Source organism: Aythya fuligula, chromosome 6, assembly GCF_009819795.1.
Source record: "Aythya fuligula isolate bAytFul2 chromosome 6, bAytFul2.pri, whole genome shotgun sequence".
In the NCBI taxonomy this organism is placed as follows: Eukaryota; Metazoa; Chordata; class Aves; order Anseriformes; family Anatidae; genus Aythya; species Aythya fuligula.
Window position 1 is genome coordinate 3,860,632 of NC_045564.1, and position 24,429 is coordinate 3,885,060.

The 24,429-nt window shown below is 43.3% G+C and overlaps 1 protein-coding gene across 4 annotated transcripts; it reads right to left on the reverse strand.

Moving 5' to 3' along the window:
* Nucleotides 1–723: 723 nt before the first annotated feature.
* NAB1 (NGFI-A binding protein 1) lies at nucleotides 724–24,095 on the reverse strand. 4 transcript variants are annotated; one of them, XM_032190046.1, is made up of 8 exons: nucleotides 24,078–24,095; nucleotides 20,179–21,012; nucleotides 14,522–14,655; nucleotides 13,466–13,517; nucleotides 8,115–8,225; nucleotides 5,539–5,680; nucleotides 4,267–4,416; nucleotides 724–3,449 (listed from the first exon to the last, which is right to left on the reverse strand). In XM_032190046.1, the coding sequence occupies exons 2-8, from the start codon at nucleotides 20,995–20,997 to the stop codon at nucleotides 3,358–3,360; spliced, it is 1,500 nt and encodes a 499-aa protein (XP_032045937.1). In that variant the 5' UTR covers nucleotides 20,998–21,012; nucleotides 24,078–24,095; the 3' UTR covers nucleotides 724–3,357. The 4 variants fall into 4 exon arrangements, with proteins under 4 accessions (XP_032045937.1, XP_032045935.1, XP_032045934.1 ...); XM_032190044.1 differs by lacking the exon at nucleotides 24,078–24,095 and adding an exon at nucleotides 23,176–23,318 and having other exon boundaries at nucleotides 4,291–4,416; XM_032190043.1 differs by lacking the exon at nucleotides 24,078–24,095 and adding an exon at nucleotides 23,176–23,317.
* Nucleotides 24,096–24,429: the final 334 nt, after the last annotated feature.

Genomic DNA, 24,429 nt, shown 5'->3' on the forward strand with positions numbered 1-24,429 from the left:
ACCAATAGCTCACGGCTTACTGTGACCCACCCTAGCACATTTAAGACAATTGTGCCCAGCTCCTTCCTTCTCCTACTTCCTTTTCCAGCACAGGGCAAGATCACACTGCAAGTGCAGACAAAAAGAAAACAAAACAGCAACATTAAACTATTTGTTTTGATTTCCCACATTTATTTCCCTCCTGGTTGGGCTGGGAGAAGGCACGAAGGATCGTGTCCTATCCTGAACCCAGCAGGCTGAGCGGATTTGCCTTCCTGCTTTGAACCACACCTGACTTCTTCCGTGCCACCCCAGCAACTCGGATTCCCCCCCCTCCACCACCACCCTTCTCTTTGATATTTTTCATCTCACCTCTGGTCTGTTTCTCTTCTCTTTTTGTACCCCATCTCCCATACAATCACTGTTCTCCAACAAACACACTGCCATACACCAGCTACAGTGCAGGAGGTGGCATCAAGCGAGTTTGCCATCGCTGCAGATCCTTTCTGGATTTCATTTCCTCCCTATTTGCCTTGGCCCTCTGAAGCCCTGCAGGCTCTGCACGTAATAAGGCCACCCATAATCAAGGATTCAACCACAAGAGCAGGAAAAGCCTTCTGCCAGCGAGAGCTGCGCTTCAAGATGCTCCCTCCTCCCCTGTCCCAAGAAAATTACCTCCCTTTAGAAAACACAATGAAAAAAAAAAAAAAGGAAGAAGAAAAAACCCCGGGGAAACTACAGAGTTCTCACGGTGACTTTTATTTGGTAAGCAACAATATAAACATGTGAATAAGAACAGGCATCGTTTGCAGGGCTGGCCTTTGATCCAGAGCACCCTGAATCTAGCAACCCTTCCATGAGCAGGTGATGAAGGTGAACCTTCACCAGAGACTAGCCGAAGTTGCAGTCCACCAAGACCTTTGTCGTGGAAAGACCAACGCTTGAATATTTGCTATGACCAAACTTATGTGCAATCTTGGAATGTATTAACCCTCCTCCCCCCCTCCTCTCTCTGGGTGAAAAAAAAATCATTGAGCTGCAAACCAGTAAAAAAAAAAAAAAAAAATTGCTTCCAGCTAACCGAGACTGAAATGGTCTGTTGGACTATAAACTGAAATATCATTCTGGAGATAACCAGCTGGTTGTGACACAAAGTACTGTATTTACAACTCGGAAGTATAACCGTTATATACTTTAATTTATAGCAAATTTAATACATTAGTGTTTACAAAATAAATTCTGGACTCGACTGAAACAGCGTGCTGCTTAGCAAGTTTTTTCCTTCCTCTCACTTCAACTGAAAAGACCAGCAAGCTTAAGAGCTTCTTCTGTGATCCATGCACAACTGCTGAGATGTTGAAAAAGGAGCACGTTTCCTGCATCTCTCTAGTCTCGTTGCTCGATCCGTTCTATTACTCAAGCTGTACAGTTCCAACCTTCAGCTGTCCTTTAGCAATTCCAGACACATCTCATGAAAACTACTCAGATACTAACCAGTGCACCAGCTAACATTACAAACTGAAGAAATATCTTATCCATATTAACTAGCTCACACAACAGGAAAGAGGAAATATAACTACACATTCAATCTCTTATTTCTAACAGCAAAGCTGCAAACTCCATCACTTGAAGTAAGATACTTCGGTGAGTGAAACAGTACCATACAGTTCAAGAAACATTTTTTTTTAAAAAAACAAACATTTTAATAGTATAAAAAGTTGTTTACTGGTGTTTCTACTATAAAGCTTTGTTCCACAAATCAGAAGTGATAAAATAATTAGATATGTTTACAGTGATAAGAGACTGCAGTGAAGACATTTCAGCTCACATTTTGCTGATCACTTCAGTACAACATAGACCGTGACTGAATTATTAACACATACCTATGACACAGAGCGAACTGCAGACATGAAGTGCACACCTGAACATGGAATTTTACCCACTGCATGGTAACTTACTTTCTTCAGCCCTCCCTTGCCCCTCCAGAAAGCACTGTAGGCAAAAACTGTATTCAGAAACTAAGGCATATAACTACTCGACTGCAGGAAAGCAACCCTTGTTGTGGGAGGTGCACGGAGGAAAAATGGATGCACACGAACACAGCATGGTAAATCCCAAAGTTACAAGCCAACTGTTTTTCTGTAGATAAAATGACATCTGAAAAAGTGAAAATGTACAAAAAATAAAAACTGTCAAATAAATAAAGAATACAGATGTTAATTAAACACATATATAAAGAAACGTATTGGCATACTGTATGCAGTATACGGTATATTCATAGAATCATGTGGGCTGGACAGCACTTAATAAGGAGTCACATATAAAGACGTAACCCCTTGTCTCTCTCCTCCAAAAGATCTTATGGTTTCTGGTATCAGGTGCAACCTTTTACACTGATGCATAAATCCTGCATCATATTTCAGTTTTGCCACACCTAGGATGCATTTTAGTATTATTATTATTATTTTTTAAGATCCACAGAGAAGTCCAAAAAGTTACAATGGTCTGAATCACAATTTTTGCAACCCTGTCCATGCTACGTTGTCTCTTGGGTTTCCTACCAGCCGAGACTTCAGTAATTGTACAGTACAGCAAACCGCAGTTGTTCACAACCAACTGGGAGCCAATCATACGGACTCTTCCATACTCTAATTGGCATTTTCTACATTCCTGAACTGTAGATAGGTATTGTACTATAAGTGTGTTACACGAAGGCTGCTGAAACCATTAAAAGTGATGTAACGATAGTTAAGTGTCAAGTAAGTCCGCTATAATACAGAATCCGGGTCTAGGTCTATTAAATGCTATATCCACATAACATTTTAAACCATGAAATATTTTATGCATTTTCCTTTTTTTTTTTTCTACAAATATTGTTGCAAACTTGCTGTTAATTGCGTCACGAGGTTCGCATTCCTACTTCTCCAAGGATTTTTAATTCAAATGTTTAACAACCATATCTACGCTAGGTACACTTAAAGTAGACATTGAAATTTCAAGTAAAATGAACTGTAGCCACATCTACTGGACTCTATACACGTCCCGACATCTAGATTTACTTTGATAAGTTATACAAATACATAATACATTCTTAAATAATGTAGACCCACAATATTAATTTGTGAATCTTTCCACGTTATAAAACCATTTTAACAGGAATGTTTATCCACCTGTATTACTGTTTTAGTTTGCAGTGTCTCTTGCTTTTCTGTTTCCACAGATTACTGTACCAGTTCTTAGGCTTTGGCTATTGAAATCTCTTATTTGAATGAGGCAACACTGGTTATTAAGGCTGTTTTTTGTTTGTTTTTTTTTTGTTTTTTTTTCTCTTCTGAAGTTTCATTCCTTATTATGACTCTGGTTTCCAGAGCAGGATGACTATCTTGTGTCTTCAGGTTCTGTTTTTATGACCTTCCTTTCTATGTTGTTAAAAGCCGAGTGAGGAAAATCCTTTAGAATACCAAGGCCTTCTGCGAGAGTAAGAGAAAGAGAGAGTTAAAAGTACTGCTTGAAAACACATATATCATATTCTTACTTCAAAAAAAAAAAATCCATGAATTTTACAGATACTGAAAGTCGAAGCAACAAATAAATCCTGCCTCCTCCTTGTGGGCTTTAACCCAGTTGGGCTATAACCTTGGTTACATTACAGTGATGACAGAGTAATCACCACAGATTTACTTAAATTCTCCCCAGGAGCAGGGCTTAGTGCAGATGCACTCTTCACTGAAGAGTTTGAAAGGGAAATTCTGCCTGGTGAATGATTCCTGGGACTGCCGAACTGCACAAAAGCTGACCTCAGATTTCAATACTCCAGAAGGGAAGATGCGAGACTCTTCTCATCTTTCAATAACCCCTTTCCTATTGCACCTTCCAAGCTCAGACGGAATTTTGTTATTTTTCCCACAGTTGTGAGAGGGAAATATATATGCTTTTTTATAAAAGCATGCTTATAATGTGATTCCTTTATACAGGCTGAAGCAATAGCAGCAATGTAATAACAGCTGGAGTTTGGGTCAATACCTCTCTGAGGACAGACACATGCCAGAACTTGCTTATCTTAATCCAGTTAACTGTATCCTCCGAGTTTATCCCAAATAATATTCAATCTGTTTTTAGATTAACAAGTAACACCACTCTTGAGGTTTTTTTTGTCCAAAGCCTTAGTTAAAACGTTACACACAACACATGTCAGACTGAGCTACCTTCCTCACTCAGAGACAGCCCGTATTAAGTACTTCAAAGCTTTTCTACAAAGCTGATTCATTTACAGGGGACGGCACTAACCCGAGGACTGGGACTTTGCCTCACCACCGGGGTAGAGCCGGATCAATTCGCTGCACAGAGGTTTTCCAACATGCTGCTCTCCATCAAGTGAAATGTGCTGCAACTGTCTACTGGGAAGATTTGACATTCGGAGATTCAGCGGTCTTTCACCTGTAAGTGGTTCACAGTGAAACATGGATGGAATAAAAAAAAGTGATATTAAAAATCAAGTAGAATTGGTATTCACTTAAGTCTCTATCACCAAAAGTTCATCTTAAATATCAGCTGCCTAGAACATTTCTAGCAAAACAATGGCTGTATAAACATGGTGCTGTACAGACTATTCTGCAGGCATTGCTAGAAAGGGGCACCAATCCATACAAAACTCTCTCATTCTGCCCCAAAAGCCCATTGAGATGCCCAAAAATCCCTCTCCCACTGCGTAATACAAAGAAATTTGCACCATCTGAGGAGCTGGATCCACACACCCATTTCTTTCTGGGTATTTCAGTGCTGTTTTGCTTGACCGATACACACAGATGGAAACCTATGTTCTAATGCTTATTTGTATTGGCTCCCTTAGTTTTTCCTTGTACTGCTTCTTTTCCATCCTTAAAAAAAACAAGCTCTCAAAAAAAAGTCTTCTGCAATATTTCTTGTCCACGTTTAACATTTTCTCTCATTTCACAACATCCAAACAGAAAGCAATCAAACTGAACATTCCTAAAATTAATGCAAGCTAGGGAACAGGCAGTTGGTAAATCAAATAGATAACCACAAAACCGAGCTTTCTGAAGAACAGCAAGCTCCTAAGAACATTATTAGAATCTGCTTGCTTCTGAGTAATTTACATAGCCAACTCCTCAAGCGTTGTTCCTAGACTGCACGCACAGGTAAACAAAAAGCAGCACCAGCTACATTATCAGCCTTACCTTCAATCTCCACAAAGCCAGAACACAAGTGACATGCAACGTTCTGCTCTGTTTCCAGAACTTAGGAGAGACCTAGAGCCAAGTTCTGCCCTCACTAACAGCAGTGCACCCTGCGCTTTCTTCCCTCCCTGTGTTATCTGTAGGGAAAGCAGTCTGCCCAGGAACACAGCAGAATACGACTGCACATCTGATTGTGTTATTTAGACTGTAAGCACTTGAGGGCAGAGATCTTGTCTTGTCCATTCAGTGCTCGGTGTTCTGTTTTTGCTACACTCTACTAGATAAAGAGCACCGCTGACAAAGGTTGCGTAATATCAAATGCATCTGCTGGCAGCAAGACCATGCCTGGAAGCTACTATACCTTGTCCATCAAGGTTATCTAATGACATGCCATTGGGGCTGTGCTCTTCTGAGTTTTGTCTGTAACATCCTGCGGAAAGACGTCTCTCTAATCCAGCCTGGCTGCAAAGAAGCTCCATCTGTTTTGCCATTACCTTTTCAGACTGCAAATAAAGCACAACAATAAAATAAAATAAAAAACACACACAAAAACACCTCTTTAAATACATATATATAGTGAGTCAAAACACAGGGAAAAAAGCAGTATCAGATGATAAGACTAACAGCCTAGATATAGATTTTTTGTTGACTCATATGTACAGATGTGTGCTTTACAGTTTCTTCAAAAACTATCAAGCAAACAAAATATTTCTGCACCCATAAAGATTTTCATACTGTACATCTGAGTCACTCAAGAATACTTGAAATGCAAGTTGCTGTAGTTCATCCACACACAAAAAAACATAATGCTAAATTCTGTTCTTAGAAAACACATCAAAAAAACACTTTCTGCACTTTAGGACTGCGGGTTACGTGAAGAGAATCTCAAGAAAAGCAAAAAATAATGTCTTAATTATCCAGCTTCGCTCTGCTCAAATGCACGTCTTCACAAAGTATTCCAAGAGTGATGGCAACATCTGCTAAAAACTTATGCCAAGATTTCACTAGACATCTTGGAATCTTTATTTTAAGAAACAGCACTACACAAGCTTAAAAATCTGCCATTCTGAAAGTGTAGGATGACAGTATGTTTGTGGGGGATAAAGGTGTGAAATGTCTGTCTAGAAGAAGAACAAGACCTATACACCTCTCGAGAGTGAAATTAAACAATGCAGTGCAACGTGGGAGGAAATGGCGTCTGAATGTTTGTCATTGAATTTAATGCCAGGAGAATTCTAACTTTCAATATAATCTTGTGCTTGAGAATGTAAATAAGCATCTTGCAAAAAAAAAATAAATAAAAAGAAAATTACAAGCCAAAAAAAAGTTGATTTAGAAGAGCCCCAATGAACGTAAGAACAGAAAGAGTACAAAATTAACACCTAGGATCAATAGGAGGGATTTCATTTCTCTTCTAGGTAATGCTGTAATTGTTTCAACAAGTACAGATGCCTATTAAAAAGAAGTACGGGCATTTTGAAGGGCACTTAACTTTTCCTGGTAGATGACGAAAGCCTGACTTCCCATGAAAGTCTGCTTCCTCTGCAGAGTTCAACGCTTAAATACAGTGACAGTGTAACAGAGCAGAAGCTGGGTGCCTGCAGCACGGTGGTGACCCCGACAGCAGGGTAACGACACGACCAATATTTACTTACTCTGACTTAGAGGTCATCAGGTTCTGCAGAAGAACACTGAGAGCTCAAGCTTGGTCTTGGGAGGTAGGATAAAAAAAACTATTTTCAAATAGTTTCCACTCAATTGTGCTATAGTTTTACTATTCTGTCAGTGCTGTTGCTACTTTTGAAGGTTAAGCCATTTTTAAAGGAATGAAACATTTAAGTTCTCGCTCTTGTAAGCTTCGTTGCTTAATTCGAATAAAAAGAACAGGAAGTATTTTAAATTGCAACGCTGGGGAAAACCCAGAGAGCTGCAGATACATTTGAGCTTAAAACAAATTCCACTTACCAGTGGAAAAGAGGTTTGTTTTAAACTCAAACGCACCTGCAGTAGTTATGCAGCGCCAACCAATGAAAACACGAAAGCATATAAAAGATGAAAATAGACTTTTAAAAACCAAGTTTGTTTACCAATAACGTGACATCAGAACACGTAGCATAGCTGATTTTTGATGCAGCACAAGGAACAGAATTTGCATGCCCGTACGCTGCGTTGCAACAGAAGAACGTGGAACCCAGGGCAACGTACTTGGTCTCAGAAAACAGGAGCCTAGCTCCCAAATGTAATCTTATGTGAAAGTTTGGTGATTACATTTGCCCAGATCAGTTATACCAAATAAATTTGTTGCAATTTAACATGAAATGCCTCCTTAGAAACAATAAGCAGTAGGAGATGTGTATTATACCTCAAGGCCAGGATATGCTACAGAAAAGACAAAGAAAGAATCGGAAACCTGCCTCTGTTTATTGAATGCCTTCCAGATACTCAAAAACATTGTTCTTCTATCAGGCTGAATGTTATTTTACAAAGGCAATTTATCCTCTCTGATCCAGGGGTTCACTATTTCCTAAATATAGTGCCGTTGCCTCTTAAAAAGAAATGGCAGAACTGAGGACTCCGAGTTCCCCTACTCTATTTATTCCTCTAGGCTCAACAACTCGAACTTTCCATTTATAGCTAATAACCCAAGTAAAACAGCACAAGCTGTACCAATAGTACTCCACTTGCTCCAACAGGAATCGTGTATTTTCAAGCCTTCTGTGCTAGATCTCACCTCCTTGGAGCGAACAAGGTTAAAGCTGCAGCACCGTGTCAGAACAGTTTCAGAAGGTAAACCCAAATTAAAAGTGATGCAATCACAGCTAAGCTAGGTAGCCTTTGAAAATTGAAGGTAATTGCTTTAGTCATCAAAGCAATGCATCAAAATCAATGTACAAAGACATGGCCCGTATTATTCACGGTGTTGTGTAGTTGGTTTACCTGGGAGTTAAGAGCTGCTGAGTCTTCACTCTTTCCTTTAGCCAAAGCAAGTGGCATTTTGTCTGGCTGATAGAGTGTTTGGACTGAGTCCTGGAAGTCAGGATAACCATCCTATTGAGCATAAGAAACCAAACACCAAGAAGAATAATATATTATTGTGTTTTTTTCTGCACCCTGTCTCTCTCTATACCCCAGAAGAAAACAAAACAAGCAACATTCCTGAACATCTGTGAGAATTCTGGACTGGAGTTTACATATTTGTACTGTCCGTTTCATTTTTATATATAGCTGCTTTCAAGATTAAGAAATCAAATTTGTATGTAGTCAAGACTAAGGCATACCAGCTGCATATACTAACCTCAAAAAAATGAGCGAAGCCTCCCCAAATTCAACATACTTCACGCAAAAACTATCCTCATCTTACAAAATGAAATACTGTTTTAGAAGCAGAGTAGCAAGGATCTCATATACTATGGGAAATAACGATTCAAGAGTTCTTTCAAACAGTTATAACATGCAAATCCCTTCTGCAGCTTGCATATGTACAAATAAAGCAAATAAAGTTCTTGTGAAAGCCTGCCAGACTCCATTACAATAAATTAATCATCGGAGAGATGGTTCAGGATGAGAAATTTATCTTGCTTGGCATTATAAGGAAAGCTCATGTAAAACAGAGGAACATCCATAAACATTTACAGAAGCAGAATATAGGTGACTGTGTTAAAACGGGAGAGGATGCTAGAGATCTTAAAATAGACCCAAACCTGAAAGACATGGCATTTGTAACTGAGGATCTGTAGACCCAAGTATCAAAAGCATGCCAAATGATGTTGATTTTCCTTTTGGATTCTGGAGGCACATGCATGCAAGCGAAAGCACTTTTGACAATAGCCAACCAAATAGGTTACCATCCAAGAACAAGAAATCTGATCTTTCAGAAAAAATCACAGGGGAAAGACTGCAAGGTCTGCGCAGCTGGCAGGCTGCACAGTGGTGGTGAGACCCTCAGCATGCCTATAAAATTATTTCTTCCTGCTTCAGGAAAGAAAAAAAAAAATAAATCTGTCTGAATCACTGCGTATGGCTTTTATCCACCCAATGTATTCCCCGGGGAAAAACAAACATGATAAGTATGTAAAATTTCATAACCAGGTAAATTGCCACAAAACCTCATCCTCTACAAACAAAGACTTGGCAGCGCATTTCCATGAGCGCTGACCATTTTCATAGTTAGGCCTGGAATTGTTGGGGAGAGGAAAAACGACTGCGTGTAGGCAGATGAAAAAGCGAACACACAAAAACGTTATCGCTCGGGATCCTATTTTTGCAGGAGATCGGAACACGGCTCTTTAGAAGGCATCTGTGATCACACGCCAGTCCAAAACCAAAAGGCTGCTTCCTAAAAGGAGGCCGCGGAGCCTGCTGCCACGGCTGTCCCCCGTCACTCCTCCGCCTCCTCCTTTGATGAGGACGCAGCTCTGGCTCCCCGCCTTGGCCACCTTCCCTCCCTATCGCTGGCTGATCTCGTTCCCAGCGCCTCGATGACGAGGAGCAGGTCGTGCCAGGCGATGACCTGCTCTGCACCGACCCGGCCTCGCCGCTCCTCGTCCCTCTCCGCCTGGCACGTGGCGCTTGCTGCTTTCCTCGGCGGCTGCTGCTCAGTTGTTTTTCAAGCCGCTTCGTACAGCAGATGTTCTCAGTCCCACATGTGCTTTTTTGCTCCCTCTAATGACATTTTTCCTATGCAAACAGTAGACTCGACTGCTTTTGCTGTTTTGGTGAAAAAGACACAGAAATCCCACACTCGTGCTGATTTTCTTCTCCGCTGCCTCAGCAGCGGCGGGGGTGGGCCTCTCCTCTCTCCCCCGCCACCCATGCCTGCCACCAAGGGAAGATGTTTCCTCACAGCCTCCGCTCCTGGCTTCCAGCCCATGCCCCCAGCCCCCGCCGAGCACTGTACTGTGTATCTATATTGTATTTCCAATCACCTCACTGCTCCGAGCACTGCTGCTGAGCCACGCAAGGTGAGCAAACAAGGGGTGTCCCTGCCCCACAACACCCATGTACAGAGAGATCCTTGCTTCGGAAGGGGAAACGCTGTTTCCATCCCTATTTCCCTATTCATCTATTCTGCTCTTTGTCCAGGACACACTTAGGAAGTGCACCCCTCCCAACCTTTTTTTTTTTTTATTTTTATTTTTTTTTTTATTTTAAACAATCCGGTTCCAAATCCCAATTTATTCCATTCCTTGTTTCACTCCCTCAGCACCTTTAGTCTCTCATTTGCCTGGATTTTTTTTTTTCCCCTTCTCCTCTGTACACTTCACTCCCACAGCTTGCCCACCCACTCTACGAATAAGAGGGGGAGAGAGCACACAGGGGAAGAGAAAGGCTTTTACAGGTAATTTGATGTAATTCACAGCATATTGTTTCTTTGTAATGCTTGTGTGAGTTTCATATTCGTGAAGAGGATAAATTTACAGTGGTGGCTGTAACCCAGCAATGTTTAAGCTTGCACACACAGCCCTGCCAGCTCTGCCCGAGTATATGACCTTCAGAGTCTCTCCAGAGATTTTTTGTGTGTGTTTGTGAAGTGTTATTACATTTTAGGAAATTAACTAATCTTTTCTGCACAACTTTTTACAGTGTTCAAGCAGCGTATGAAATCTTTCCAAATCCAAGCTAGTATTTTAGACCACAGAGACATTAATGTCCCTGTAAAGAGACATTAATGACTAATGGGCAAAGAAATGGCACATCAAAATACCGAGTTTGGCCTTAGAACAGAAATGCAAAACAACCTTCACAAAAAAAAAAAAAAAAAAAGGAAAAGAAAAGGAAAAAGAAAAACAAAAAGCCAGAGCTAGTTAGAAGTCACCTGCGTTCTGATCTGCATAAAGGTATTAGCATGCCAGCAAGCTAATCCAGCCACAGAGAAGCATTACAACTTTAAAAACAGGATAAGGAGTACTTAGACAGAACAGGAAAAATCTGCAGCACTTACTATTTTCATTTTACCTCCACCTTCCTAAAAAAAAAATTTAAAAATCCCCAGGCGTGCTACTACCAAAAAAAAATCCTTTTTTTTTTTTTTCCAGAATGCAACCCTTAAGAACAGAAACCATCAGATATAAGAGTCATCTACTGAGTAATACTGCCTCACTTTTCTTTTCTCTCTTTGAAGAAAACTGATTTGCAGTGTACCTCAGAATTGTTATGCAGCAAAGTAACAATTTACTTTTGGGAGTTCAGAAGAAAGAGGAAAGAGGCATTTATGTTGATGAGAGCAGTCATTTCATAGTTAATAATACTATGCTATCATATGAGAGATAATTTCATTTACAATTCCTTATTTTGGAGACAGTCTTATTCCTGAAATAGTCATTCGTACAATTAAATTTTCATATGCTTTTTAAAATATGACTGGCAATTTTAGATAGAATTAAACATCCATTCTCAAAATTACTCAACTAAAACAGCGTCTAGAGAAAGCAGGCCTTTCAGACTGCTAAGATTTCACCATTCAGAAAATAAGAGAACGCATGTCCCCTAAGGTTGTCCTAATCTTTCTGCCTGCCCCCTCTCCTTCCCCCAAAAAAATAAGTTACAGACCATATTTTCAATGCTTTCAATTCCTTCTTTCAATGAAGATCCCGTGGAAAAAAGCCCCTCCCTTACAGTGTGTCATTTTAGATACTTGCTCATCATCAATTACCAGTGAATGAAGACAGGCTTTCTGCTGCTGAAAGCTAATTGTCTGTGAAGCACTGTGTGAAGCAGCTCCCCACCAGCTCTTCCCAATTAAGACTAGACTGGACAAAAGAAGGGAGAATCAAGGAACCAACTTGTCATGTATTGGGCAAGGCTGATAATGGTGTGAAGGCGGAAAAAATCATCGAACAAAGCTTTTACCTGATCTTTCCTACGGACTGAAGAACGAGCATAGGTCAAAGCACAACCCAACACGGCTAAAAATGGCCTTACAGAATTATTTTCAAAGCTATGAGTAAACCCTCAACACACACACATATTTAGTATTGTATAAACTCAAACTACAACTGTACGCAGACTGGTGGAACTTAAAAAAACAACACAAAGAAAATATGAACATGCCTATACAGCTATTCATAACTGCCTTTTCAAAACCAACTGCTCTCACAGGGGTTTGCCACACAGGAAAAGCCCCTGTACAGGTAACAAAGCACTGCACTGCTGAAGAAATGAAAGGCTTGCATTTGGTGCATCATTTACCAGAGATCAAGTTCCGTATGAGAAACACATCCACACTGCAGAATATGATCAAGCTCCCCTCTACAGCTAAAGAATATCACGTAGTTGTGTGACACCAATTCCAGCTCAGGCCCATCTCACATCCTAACGTACATTTAATCTGCACCTTTTGGAGCAGGCAGCACAGTAAAATCCCCACAAGGCTATAAATGAATTAGACATCCACCTGAAAGTGAAACAGTAATTAAAAGCGAAACAGTAATTTGTTTAAAAAAATAAATAAAAGGGTCTGCTACTTTCATGAGTTACATAGGTATGTATATTTATAACATTTTGTTTGTTTAAATAAGTGACTTTTTAAAAAGCACTCCTATTTACTTTTCAGAAGCAGCAACTCAACCAAAAGGTAGACTGCATATATGCTGACCCTGCACTCTCAACACAAAGCTCCCAGCAGAACACCCATTTCCATAAGCAAAATCTTGTGCAGGTGTATATATTAGCCACATATACAAGCTTGTTGTGCTTTTGGCACAAAAATAATTACAAAAAACAGTAAATTAATAACTCCTGGCATAACCATGTGTGTTGATGTATACAGCTTTTTGTTAGCTTTTGACTCTTTAATATTGTCAGTTCTAGAACTCATAGCATAGTCAGAGCTAGCTAATATTCCCCAACAATCCTTAACCAGAGCTTTGGATTCTAAACAAGATAAAAAGCTGACCCAAGAAACTTTAAAAACAACCAAAAAAAAAAAAAACAAAACACCACCCCACCTCACACCGAGGCCTTATGGGAAGACATTTCCTATAGCGCTCGCGTTTATTCCACCACAGGAAATCACTCGGTCCCATTCCTTCCCCTCCTACACGCACAGCGCACAACACTGAGAGCAACTTCACCATACAGCAGATCCTACTCTTTACCCCTGCTCCTACAGGTTCCTCCAACGAGCATTTACATTTTCAGAGACTCCGGCGATGGATCTCGCCCTCTCTCTCACACCCATCAACTGTCTGTCAAATGTTTTTCTGACAAACTTCCTTTGACAGATCCCTTCAAAACACAAGTCAGTTTTAGCACAGATAGGTTAAAATAAAGGAGTCTCAATACTGTACCTCTATCTTGATTCTCTTTGGTGACAGTTCGTCCCGTTCTCCGCATTTAGATCTAGAAGACAAGACGCACACGCTATCAGTAAACAGCAAATTAACCCTGGTCACCAGAAATACTCATGAGAAATGGTCAAGAAAAAAAAAAAAAAAAAGAGCAAGAACAAACGAGATGCTCAGAAAAAGCCTCCAATTCACTTGGACTTGGCAGTAAAAGTCACTCAAGTATACAGGAGAAGAATACAAGTGCCTTGTGTTGTTTTCAGAAGTGTCAAAAGACTCAGGCACTCTTCTTCCGAACAGAAAGGAAATCTGCTGGAGCACACAGAAATATAGAAGCGCCTTTGACTACCCAGAATGGATGTGTATTTACATAGAATCAGTATGGAAGAACTGAGAGCAAAAGAAAACCACAAAAAGCCCCCAGAAGTGTTATGAACACGCATTTTGAAAGGCCACTGCAAGAAACATCAGTTAAAGTTTGAAATCAATATACAGAAAGTATCTAAAAATAATAAATATGACAAAAAGTTCAGTTTTAATTGTACTTAAACGCTATTAAGCCGTCGTTACTTTTTCCTAACAGCAGTTCATTTAACAGAACAGTAACAACTGAAATTAAGACTCAGCTCCGGTTCTTTGAAGCAGGTTTGTAAGCTGCCCCCCATGACCTTATCCATTCTCTGGAAACTAGCAAACCCCATCAGTATATATTAAAAAATAAAAATAATTAAAAAACGATACATTAGAAGCTTTGACTATTCTGCCAATTTACATTAAGCCTGCAATTGCCTCAAATACTCGAAATACTAGCCTCTCAGATGCCTCTCCACCTGTACTATCGTTGCAAAAGCCTGGAAAACTGGAGAACAACTAAAAAGGTAATTCAAGACAGCTAAATCTTAGCAGTTTGAAAGCTTCATGACTTAAATAGCATTTTCCTAACCTCCTCAGAAGAGCACTTTGCTAGCTAGAGAGCAAGAAGAAAGCGTCTCTTGTGCTTCAAAAGAAATGCTGTGAAATTCATTAAGTAAAGGTTCTTCGAGTTAATTAAAACCTTACTTGGTGGTCCTGTAAGTATACTTGTATGTAACTTCTCGAGAGATTTGCCGAGCTAGTGCGAAGAGTTCATCTCTCCTGGTCAACAAGGCATTATCTTTCACACACAGCTGAGCGGCTGCTTCATTAACTGTCAGCTGGAAATTAAACACAGAGATGCATGAGTTTGAATACTTTCACCCATTACATTTGGAGAAGTACCCTTCTTCTGAAATAATCAAAGACTTCAATGCCAAGTAAAATTACTTGTCACTGTATAATACACCCCGACGGGTTTCTTTGACTTTTTTTTTACATCCTTAATGACACAGGTAAGCCCCTGAGAAAAGACATAAATGTAGCTGGTGCATTTGAAGTCCTTTCAAGTCAAACATCATTGTAAGACACTCTCAACGTGCCCTGCTTGCGCCTCAACCCAGCATTAATTAAATCTCGGTATAAAACAGTAGCTCTGAGCATTCACAGTGTTTGGCTCCCAAAGCCTGGTTTACAGGGAATACTATTTTTATAACTGCAATATGCCCAGGACTTGAAAAAAAAAAAAAAAAATCTGACAGTGTGGGTACAGATGGCTTTCCCTGGTGAATACAGCATAAATTCTGTAGAAGGTGATGGTTTAAGAAACGATTAAACTTTTTTTAGCTGTGTTTCTCACCCTCATGTTTGTGAAGACTATCTTCAGACATGAATCAAATGTAACTTGTTTCAAGGATGTTTTCCCGAGCCTGCTGGGACACATTTCTAGTGTCTCTGCTGCTGGCAATAGTTTCAAAAAGAGGGAAAAAAAAAAAAAAAAAAAAAAGCCTGAAGTTAAGGCTCAAAATGGTTTCACAATGCTCTTCAGAAGCCTATAGGAAGTGGTGATATCATCCTGAATTATACCAGCTTTATAATACTGCTGTCTGAACAGCAAATGATCAATGCTAAGGACAAACAACAGAATGAACGTAACGAGAGAAAGCAAAACCGAGATGCTGGAGAAGAGATTCCCTCCTCCTCCCACAGTAAACAGGAGCTAAAGAGACATTTTCACTCCTTCCTCGGCTGAAGAGCAGCAAGAGGTCAGCGTCAGGCTGCAGGTACTTGCTCCAAAGCGCGCTCAAACCTTCCTTCTTTTTGGGAACGGGGCTGCTTCGCACGGCCTTGACTCCTCACAAGCGAGCTCAGCCTGAGCTTTGCTGCTACAACAAAATGCTCTGTATCGGTCTCAGGCTAGCGAATATTAAAAAGCAGCGAGGTTTTCCCCAGCACAGTCAGCATATTCATGCCGACTAAGCCGTGCCACCGCCAGCCCTCGATGTGGCAGAGCCGGCAGCACGAAGCAGCGGCAGGTCAGCGCGCGGCCGCCCGTGGCTGAAGACGGGCAGCCCCCAACGCCACGACCACCAAGAGCACCCTCCTGACCGCCTCCTCACACGGGCAGGAGGAGCTGAAGCTGAGGACAGGACAGCGGGGCTGCAGATAAACACTGCCTCCTGGCAAGGAGGCTGGGGAGCTCCCTCCTGCTAACACGCGGCGGGGCATTGCTCGTGAAGCAGATCTGAGGCCTGCAGCTCACCTGAGCTACTGCTCGCTCCATCCCCTAAAGGCCGAAGCTGTCCCATGAGGCGGACAGCCCTCAAACTGCCCTTGGGCAGAGCTCTCAACGTCACCCAACTGAGAAATTTTGGGTAACACAACACTTGTTCTCCGGGGAGGTTGAAAAGCAAGAATATGTTTCAGGAGAGCTGCGGTTCCCTCAGCAGCCTGCGCCCAGTAGCACCTCACGAGAAACTGCTGTTCTTAATATTTCGTAAGCATTTTTTTTCACCACCTTTAGCGGAAAAGCATCTGATCTGATTAGGACATTTCCTGCAATACCTGAACGCTAAGCAGGCTGCATACGTGTCCTTAACAGGCAAGCTAGGTATGCTGCCTGATCCTTTAGTCTCTGGACAGACAAAAAAAATCTCACGGAAATCAGATGTACGGGGTGGGAAGTTAAGGTTTAACTTGTCAAACATCTCTAGGTCGCTACGTTCCTACCATACAAAATGCTAAAATAAACTACTGCCCATTTGAGAGGAACAGTTGTTCTATAATGGCTGTCTTCTCAGAAAGATGGAGAAAAAAATACAGAAATAAAAGATGAATACAACACCTACGGAAAGGATTATCAATCAAAGCCGGCAATAATTTCGGTCAGTGATAGGTATTACTTTGCCCAGGATGAATAACATTGCTAATGTTTACAAAATAATTCAAAGTATTTTTTAATCCCTCAATAAAGCATTAAAGTGTTGCAAAGAGCTGAAGGGGCTGAAATGCTCTGGGTACTCGTAGACAAATGCTGTTTATCCTAAACACGGGAGAAAAGCCAAATGTTTGTTTGTTTTTCCTGCTTTCTTCTTTCAGGTCACATCCAGACTTACTGAACTGAAGTGCATCATGGCTTCCTGCCTTTTCAGGAGGCATAATGCTGCAGTGAGAAAGTGCTGTATGCCTAAAAATAATGATTCTGTATGCTGGAAGCCTTGATGGCAGAGCAGTACGTAACCGTACAGGCTCTACAGAGAGGGATGGGTATATTCTCGTCTGACGGGGTTCATAAATTTCCCCCCCTAACTAGAAACACATAATTAAATATCAAGTCCTGCTGTTTTGGTGAGTCAACAAGGGAAAAGGGAAGACAACAAGTTAGACAAAATTTATCATTTGAATTTCTGACTCCTGTTTCTCAAACTATTAAACAGGATTTTTTCAGTTTTTTCAGGTACCTAGACCAGCACCGAAATATTAATACGCAAATTACAAATCTGACTCAAACACGCAAGAGTCACTGAGTTCAAGGGCACGTCTCATGCTCATCCCTCCTCCAGTCCGACTTTAAACATGAATTGCTCTCCCTGATTCAAAATGTGTAATACCGAGACAATGGGATGGATTAAGGACTGCACATTTATTAGTTTTGGAACCTCCTTGTTTCAAATATATATATATTTTTAAATCAGATTTAGTCTGGGTAAGTGCCTCACACAGATACTACTACCAATAGCACGCGCTTTCAGAACAGCTCAGTACCTCCAGTTCTCACTGGCCTGTAATGGCTGCTCAAGCCCTTTGAGACACTAGTGTTCACACTTAACAGAGAATATTCTCAATAATTCACCACTGATTTTGCATGAAGTTTGAGGCAAGTTTGCACACAACTCCACCCTGCCTGAGGAGTCAGAGGTGCCCTGATCTTTACCTTAAGAAGCCATCTACTACTTATGTTTTTTAAACCCACAGAGAAGTTTATTCAGCTGCTCACTCCCAGCTGCAGAGAGACCTTGAACCGTGAGGCAGAGCGACAGCCTTGGAACGTATTGAATGTATTAACATGTGCAGAAGCAGTATCTGGATGAGCAGAAACTTACCTCCCTGGTCCTTCAAGGTCCTTCCTTCTGAGCAGCAAATTGTTTAAGCCATTGAAAACAAAAATCCATCAAAACTGATTTCACAAAAGATAAACTCTACTTAACCAAATTTCAAACAAAAAAAAAAGTCTCGGTGATCGTGTAGTATTTCTGTATTTTCTGCTTTAAAGTGGAAATCGAGAGAAAACCGTTCAAGACAAAACTTTGTGAAATCCAGCCTCTTTAAGCCAACAGCAAACCAATTGTGAGCAAATTCCTCTTGTTTGCATGTGTGCAGTTCCCATCAAGTTCAGCGAGGCCCCACATGCGTAAGTGAGGCATAAGTCAACCACATACTCCTTTGATCCTCTGCCCTTAGTCATAATAGCGATAGAAATATTTCCCAAAGCCAAACCATGCTCTCATTCCATTTTTAAACACAATTTTACAGTGATGTAGTAACGATCTGCAGAGCAGCACTACAGCAGAGTCACAGAGCAGAGCTGTCCTCCTTCCTTCCTCCCAGCATTTTGCTCCCCCAAGCCTCACTGTGCTCACCCCTCCAGCTTCACAGAGCCACCCCAGGGCCCGGCTCGTCTTGTGCTGCTGCACGGCAGCAAACCGCCTGCCCAGGCTGCAGGGTATTTCTGCAGCCACCATCCCCAAGGGAGATGGAAACAGCACAGGGCCACACACACCGCGCTGTAGGCCTCGCCTGCCGCCATGCCCACCTGAGGAGAATCCCGCTCTCCCGCCCCAGCTGCGGCACCGTAGGCAGGGCACCCACACAATCGAGCCTTTCAAACCCTGCCTCCACCTCGGCAGCCACACGTCCTCGTGCAGGAGAGGCTCACTGCTGCACGGGCAGGGGAGAAAGGCTACGTTTGTTCCTGCACACTGGGTGGATTCATCGGCTATGCGCGTCGCCGCGCAGAGCCACAAAGCACGCAAATGAAAGCTGCACGACTAAAAGTGTGTGGCAAACCGAGCTCACCGCCGACAACTTCCCTTGGAAGTGTCTCCCCAGCTTGTTCAAGTCCTTGTGAAGTCCCTACTGGTGACATGCAGTTGCCTTGTGAGTGTAAATACAGAAGCAAAAACATAAAAAAAACACATTGTTTCCTCCTACCCTTCTACTCAGAAGCACGAAGAGAACTTAGTTTTACACTACCGTTAACACACCTAAAAAACTTCTTTTTGAAGTGAAAAAAGGCTAAAGCCAGTACAGCTTTTTTGGCACTCCTGTAACATAAACACTGCCTTCCCTTTTGGGAGCTCGGTTTTACATGCCAAATTTTGAATCCAACTGAAATTTTGCAATCACTGTTAACCGTGAAAATGCTGATGCAGCACTCGTATCAACAGTGTTTTGGCACTGCCTTGACTTCGTGTTTGTTCTCTTGCACTGTACTTTGGCACTAGGGAACAATTCCCAACACAGACACACCTATGGCATTACAACACACGCAGCGTGAGCCTCGAGAAAGCCAGGCCAGAAGCAAAGGAGGCCTGCACAGACTTTTAAGGACAGGAAGGAGCAGATGGTATGCAGGTATTGAAGGGCAAACCTGCACATTAGTCACCCTTCAATACCGGTGACAGTCCTTCCCCTTCCTCCTCACAACTCTTACTGCCTGAACTTCACTTGGCTGGCCTAAATCCACTGTGTCCCCCCAAAAGTGCCACAGGTTGTATAATGAAGCTGCATACCAATTCACACACAAAAACCCTACGCCACCAGGGTTAGGGACCTCATCAGCAGACCCTTTTCCACCTCACCCAAGGTAGAGAGAAGGGTCTCGAGGTCAGGGAGGACAGCAGTGCAGTAGCCAAGCCAGGCAACCCTGTTACCAGACACAACCTATTTTAGCTATTAAACTTCTGAACAACCTCCAAGGCGCAAGGGAATGTAACAACAGGACTGGTTTCAAAAGGTGCCGTACGCTTGGAAACCCAAGGAACATGCTCAGTGCTATGCTGGTTTGCTATTTCAGTGCCAAAGCTTTCAGACCCTGTCTGAGGGACCGTACAAAGACCGAGCAGTGTGATGACGCCAAGCTGAAGTCATCAGTGCAGACACGCACACACGCGCCCCCAGGAAAGGAGGCTTCTACTTCACCCAGGATTTCCACTCCTGGGCAGGGCTGGCTACAGCTCTTGTAAGACACGCAGCTCTTGTCACCCAGGGAAAAGTGCCTGTACAAGAAGCGTACCCTCTAAGCAGCATCTCAAAAAAGGCATAGGAACAGGAGAGGGAGCCCTCTGTCGCTCAAAGGACTTTACCTCGTGGAGGGTAAGATGCTTGCCATCCTTTCTTTTCGAGTCAAATCTGCCATATATTGCACTGTACTTCCTGATCTCCTCCTCTTTGTGAGGGTCCTCGTCACTCATCTCAAAGATGTGGCCAATCATCTTTGCCAGTTTCTTATTTGTTTTCAGTAACTCCTTGACTTCACTCAAGTCACTTTTGGGCAGGGAGGGAACCATGCGTTCTACGCATTCAGCAACTGAGAGAGCAGCAGCGGCATCCAAGGTCTCACTGTTTTCCTTTGGTGAAGCCGGAGAGCCAAGGTCAGCCGGGGAAAGACTATGTTCGCTCTCTGTAGTGTGGTGTCCTTGCCAGAGTCTGGGCTCGCTGCCGCTCTGTAGCGATAAGCTCCCCACCACATCGGATTTGCTCGCCCCCACGCTCTGCACGCAAGTTGTGGCAGCACATTTGGGGATCTTCAGGTGAGGCTCTCGGGTACTGCTGTTCCTCTCGTAACTACTGCAGGAAATCCCCAGCCACGCAGGAGACCCTTCTGGCAGTTTATATATTGGAATGCTGCTGACCGGTAAGGAAGTGAGAGGCTGGTTAAAAAGACCAGGGTTTGTGACCCAGTCCCTCAAAGCCTTCTGCAGCCTTCGAACGTGAAGCGGCTTGCTAGCCATGCCTACGAGAGCCATTATCTCCAAAAACTCCTCTTCACCTGCTTCACAGAGCTGCTGGACATCATCGCCACCCTGCTGAATGAAGGCATCGAAGTAGAATAAGAGATTTGCTTTTTGTAGTATTCGATACAGCTGCAATTCCCCAAGGGTTCTGGGTAGAGCTGACGCCATCACGGATGACAGAACCTGCAAACAGTAAAAACAGAGAGAGGGTGAACACCAGGATGCTGGCATTCCGACAAACTGCCCCCCACCCCTCATCCTTCCTTGAGACCGTCAACTCAAGGGATGAGATTTTCTTCTCTCGTTACAAAAACACACGTGGAAGTGGTAAAACGGGTGATAGTTCTCTTTTTTGATAATGTATTATCAAACAAGAGACTTCGCTGAAACATTTGTGAAAAAACAAATCAGCAGATAGCTGCGATGCACCTACAAAGAAGATGATTCAAACACGAAGCCAGCTTGTTTTCAGCATTCCCACTTCATGTTTGTTCCCGAGAATGTCATTCAATATTGCTCACTGCTTCTACTACTCTCTTTTTTATGTCTTCAGATCAAAACGATCACAAAACAATCTGAAGAATTACTGAATGTTTGATCGCCTAAAGGAAAAGGAAAAAAAAAAAAACAAAAAAACAAAAAACAACTCGTCAGCTGTGATTCTCCTTAATTCTCAAATCATTTTCCCCCATAGCAATTTGGAGGACTGCAAGACCTGTGTGGTGCCAGGAGTTGGACTCGATGATCCTTCTGGGTCCCTTCCAGCTCAGGGTATGGTTCTAAGAGGAGAGCAAAGAAGAAAGAGGTGCTTCACAGAAGCCCAGAGAATTAATGAAGCCAGCTCAGTAAAAGGTTACTTCAGTAAATTTCTAGCTTTCACCATTTGATATTAAAAAAATAAAGGATCTAATGCCTCTGCTGATTTTAATTCCAGCGTCAACATCCACAGAGGAAGCAAAAATTCGGATGGATTCCAACACACACGGTTTGAAAGCATGACTTTGAATTCACCTGCCTGTTCCATTTGCTAAGAGCCCAGTGTGTCACTGATCCCTAGGAGACGAAACAGCAGCAGGCAACACAGCAATTGCGCTCCAAAGGCTCCCAAGAGACAAACTGCACAGTCCTACCCCCCTCATGGCTGCAGAAAAAAAAACATTTCCACAAGTTTCGACGTCAGAAAACACTGTTTCCATAAAACTCATGCTACCCAGAGAGAGCCCACAAGTAAGAAACTCTTGAGAGTCCCCAGGTCTCTCAGACACGGGGTGGCTTTCACAACGACAAGCGGTTAATTTCCCGTATTATAGCATTAAGCTACACCAGCCAACCAATGAGACCTCAAGCGTGCAGTTTATATTGGTTGGGAAAGTCAGAGAACTGAAACATGGAGCTGGGCTGCTAGCATTCCCCTGGCTCCGCTATCACGTTGCTCCCCAAAAAGCAACAACACAGTAGTAACCTAAAAATCAGCGCTTATGGCATGATTTGCACACACTGGAGCAGAATTGTTTTAATAACAAGCATAAAAAGAAACAAAAAACAAAACAAAGCAAAAAACCAACAAGCACACCACAAAACTGATGCAAGAATAAACGTATTTTTATGGTCACTGGGAGACTGGTAATCAGAAGGAGAACTATGGGAAAAATAATTTTTACAGTAGGCTTTTTTTTTTTTTTTTTTTTTTCAGTTAACAACTCAAAATAAATGTACAAATGTAACAAGCAGAACTTAAATTCCCTTCAGGGGGCATCTGAGAGACCAGACTCCTGTTCAAAATCAAATCTTTGATCCCATTCTACAAGCAAAAATTAAAATTAGGAGGCCAATGGAAACTTTACAAAGATCCATGTGGTAGCAACAGGATGCATGCAAACAGCCTCTCCAGGGGAAGGAAAAAAAAAAAAAAAAAGAAAAGAAATAAAAGGAAAAAAGCCTTGAAAAATGAAACAGCTGCACTTATCATGCTTTGTACATTGGGATCTGTACAACAGAAGTGACAGCGCTGGCTGTTGGGATCTGGGCAGCCACCTCAAGGAGCTGCTGGTGTGACCAAGACCTAAACAACTGCATGCTTGGGAACTCGGGGTGAAACTGGAAACGCTGAAGAGATGCTTATTTTAGAAATACAGCCGAACTGTAGGAAATAATAGTTAATTGCAGAAAAACAGCTAAGTACTGCACTCAAAGATGTGAGCTGCAAGAAGGAAAATGAAGCAAACCACTTAAAGGTAATCCTTTAACTCGGTATTTTAAAAATTGTCATTACTTCTCAAGAAGTTCCTTGAAAAACCCTCCCCTTCCATGCAAACTTTGACAAGACAAACAAAACCAGCAGCTTACAGATGAGTGGTATTTCAGTAAGCTGTCCCCAGCCTCCCATTTCAGGCGGTGTTGACTCTCTTCCATCAGTGCCACAAATCAACTTATTTATTACAACTGCTGCGAGAATCAGCATTTTCCCGGAGAGCCATCCATCTCGGCACCAAATCTCCATAAATCTACAGAAACAGACCTTGTGCAGAGCACCAAATTGAATTTGGAGACGAAGGTGTTGGGGAAATTACACGCAGCCCGGGCGCCCCGGGCAAGGCGTGGAGCTAATTTTTGCAGCCCACGGGCTGGAAGCAGCAGCAATAGCCCAGGAGTAGTCTTTACCTCGAGGCTCCTAATCAACAAATCTCCTCCTGACAGATAAAACTGGATTAATATGTACTACGGAGGCGGCGGTAGCGGGTCCACGGCTCAGGCTGTGTTGGGGTTTGCATTAAGAGCCAGCGCAACACCGAGGGATTTCGCTCTTGGAAGCCCAACTCCGCTTTCCAAATTTAGTACAGCAACTCCTCGGAGGGCCGTGCGGTTTCTCCAGCTAAGACCGCTCCTAATTTCCGCGGAGAAGACATTTTTGGACACTTTTCCCCCTCTTGACCTGCCTTCTCCTCTGGCGGAGCTGCAGGGGAAGCCCACCCGGCTGCTGGGCGACCCTGCAGGAGCAGGCAGGGAGCAGGCAGGGAGCAGGCAGGGAGCAGGCAGGGAGCAGGCAGGGAGCAGGCAGGGCAGGGCAGGGCTCTCTCTGCCGTGCATTTTCCCTGCCCAGCCCCAGCGAAGCAGCCGGGAAATTCCCCGGCTGGCTGCAGGCTGCGGGCAGCACATCCCAGCCGTGCAAAGTTCAACAAAACACCCCAATCGCCATCAAATCGCCCTTACCACCCCCCCGCCCCTCCATCCCCAGCCCCGCCGCCTACCGGGGGCCGCCCGCCGCCAGCACCGCCGCCGCCGTCCCGGCGCCGCAGCCTCAGCCCCGCCGAAGTTGCTGCCGGGCCCCCCCCCGCGCAGGCTCCTCCTCGCCCATCGGGTGGGCGAGCCGGGACACGGCCCCCGCGGCCCCCAAGCCCTCGGCGCTGGCCCCGGCGCCGTCTTCGGTGCTGGACGGGGAGGGAGAGGAGCGGAGAGGAGCTGGGGGGGGGGGGGGGGGGGGCGCGGCGCGGCGCGGCCGCCGCCGGCTTCGCCCAGCGGAGGGGAGGGGAGAGGGGAGAGGGGAGGGGCAGGGCCGGGGAGGGGCTGGGCCGGGGAAGGGAGGGGGAGGGCGGTCACGTG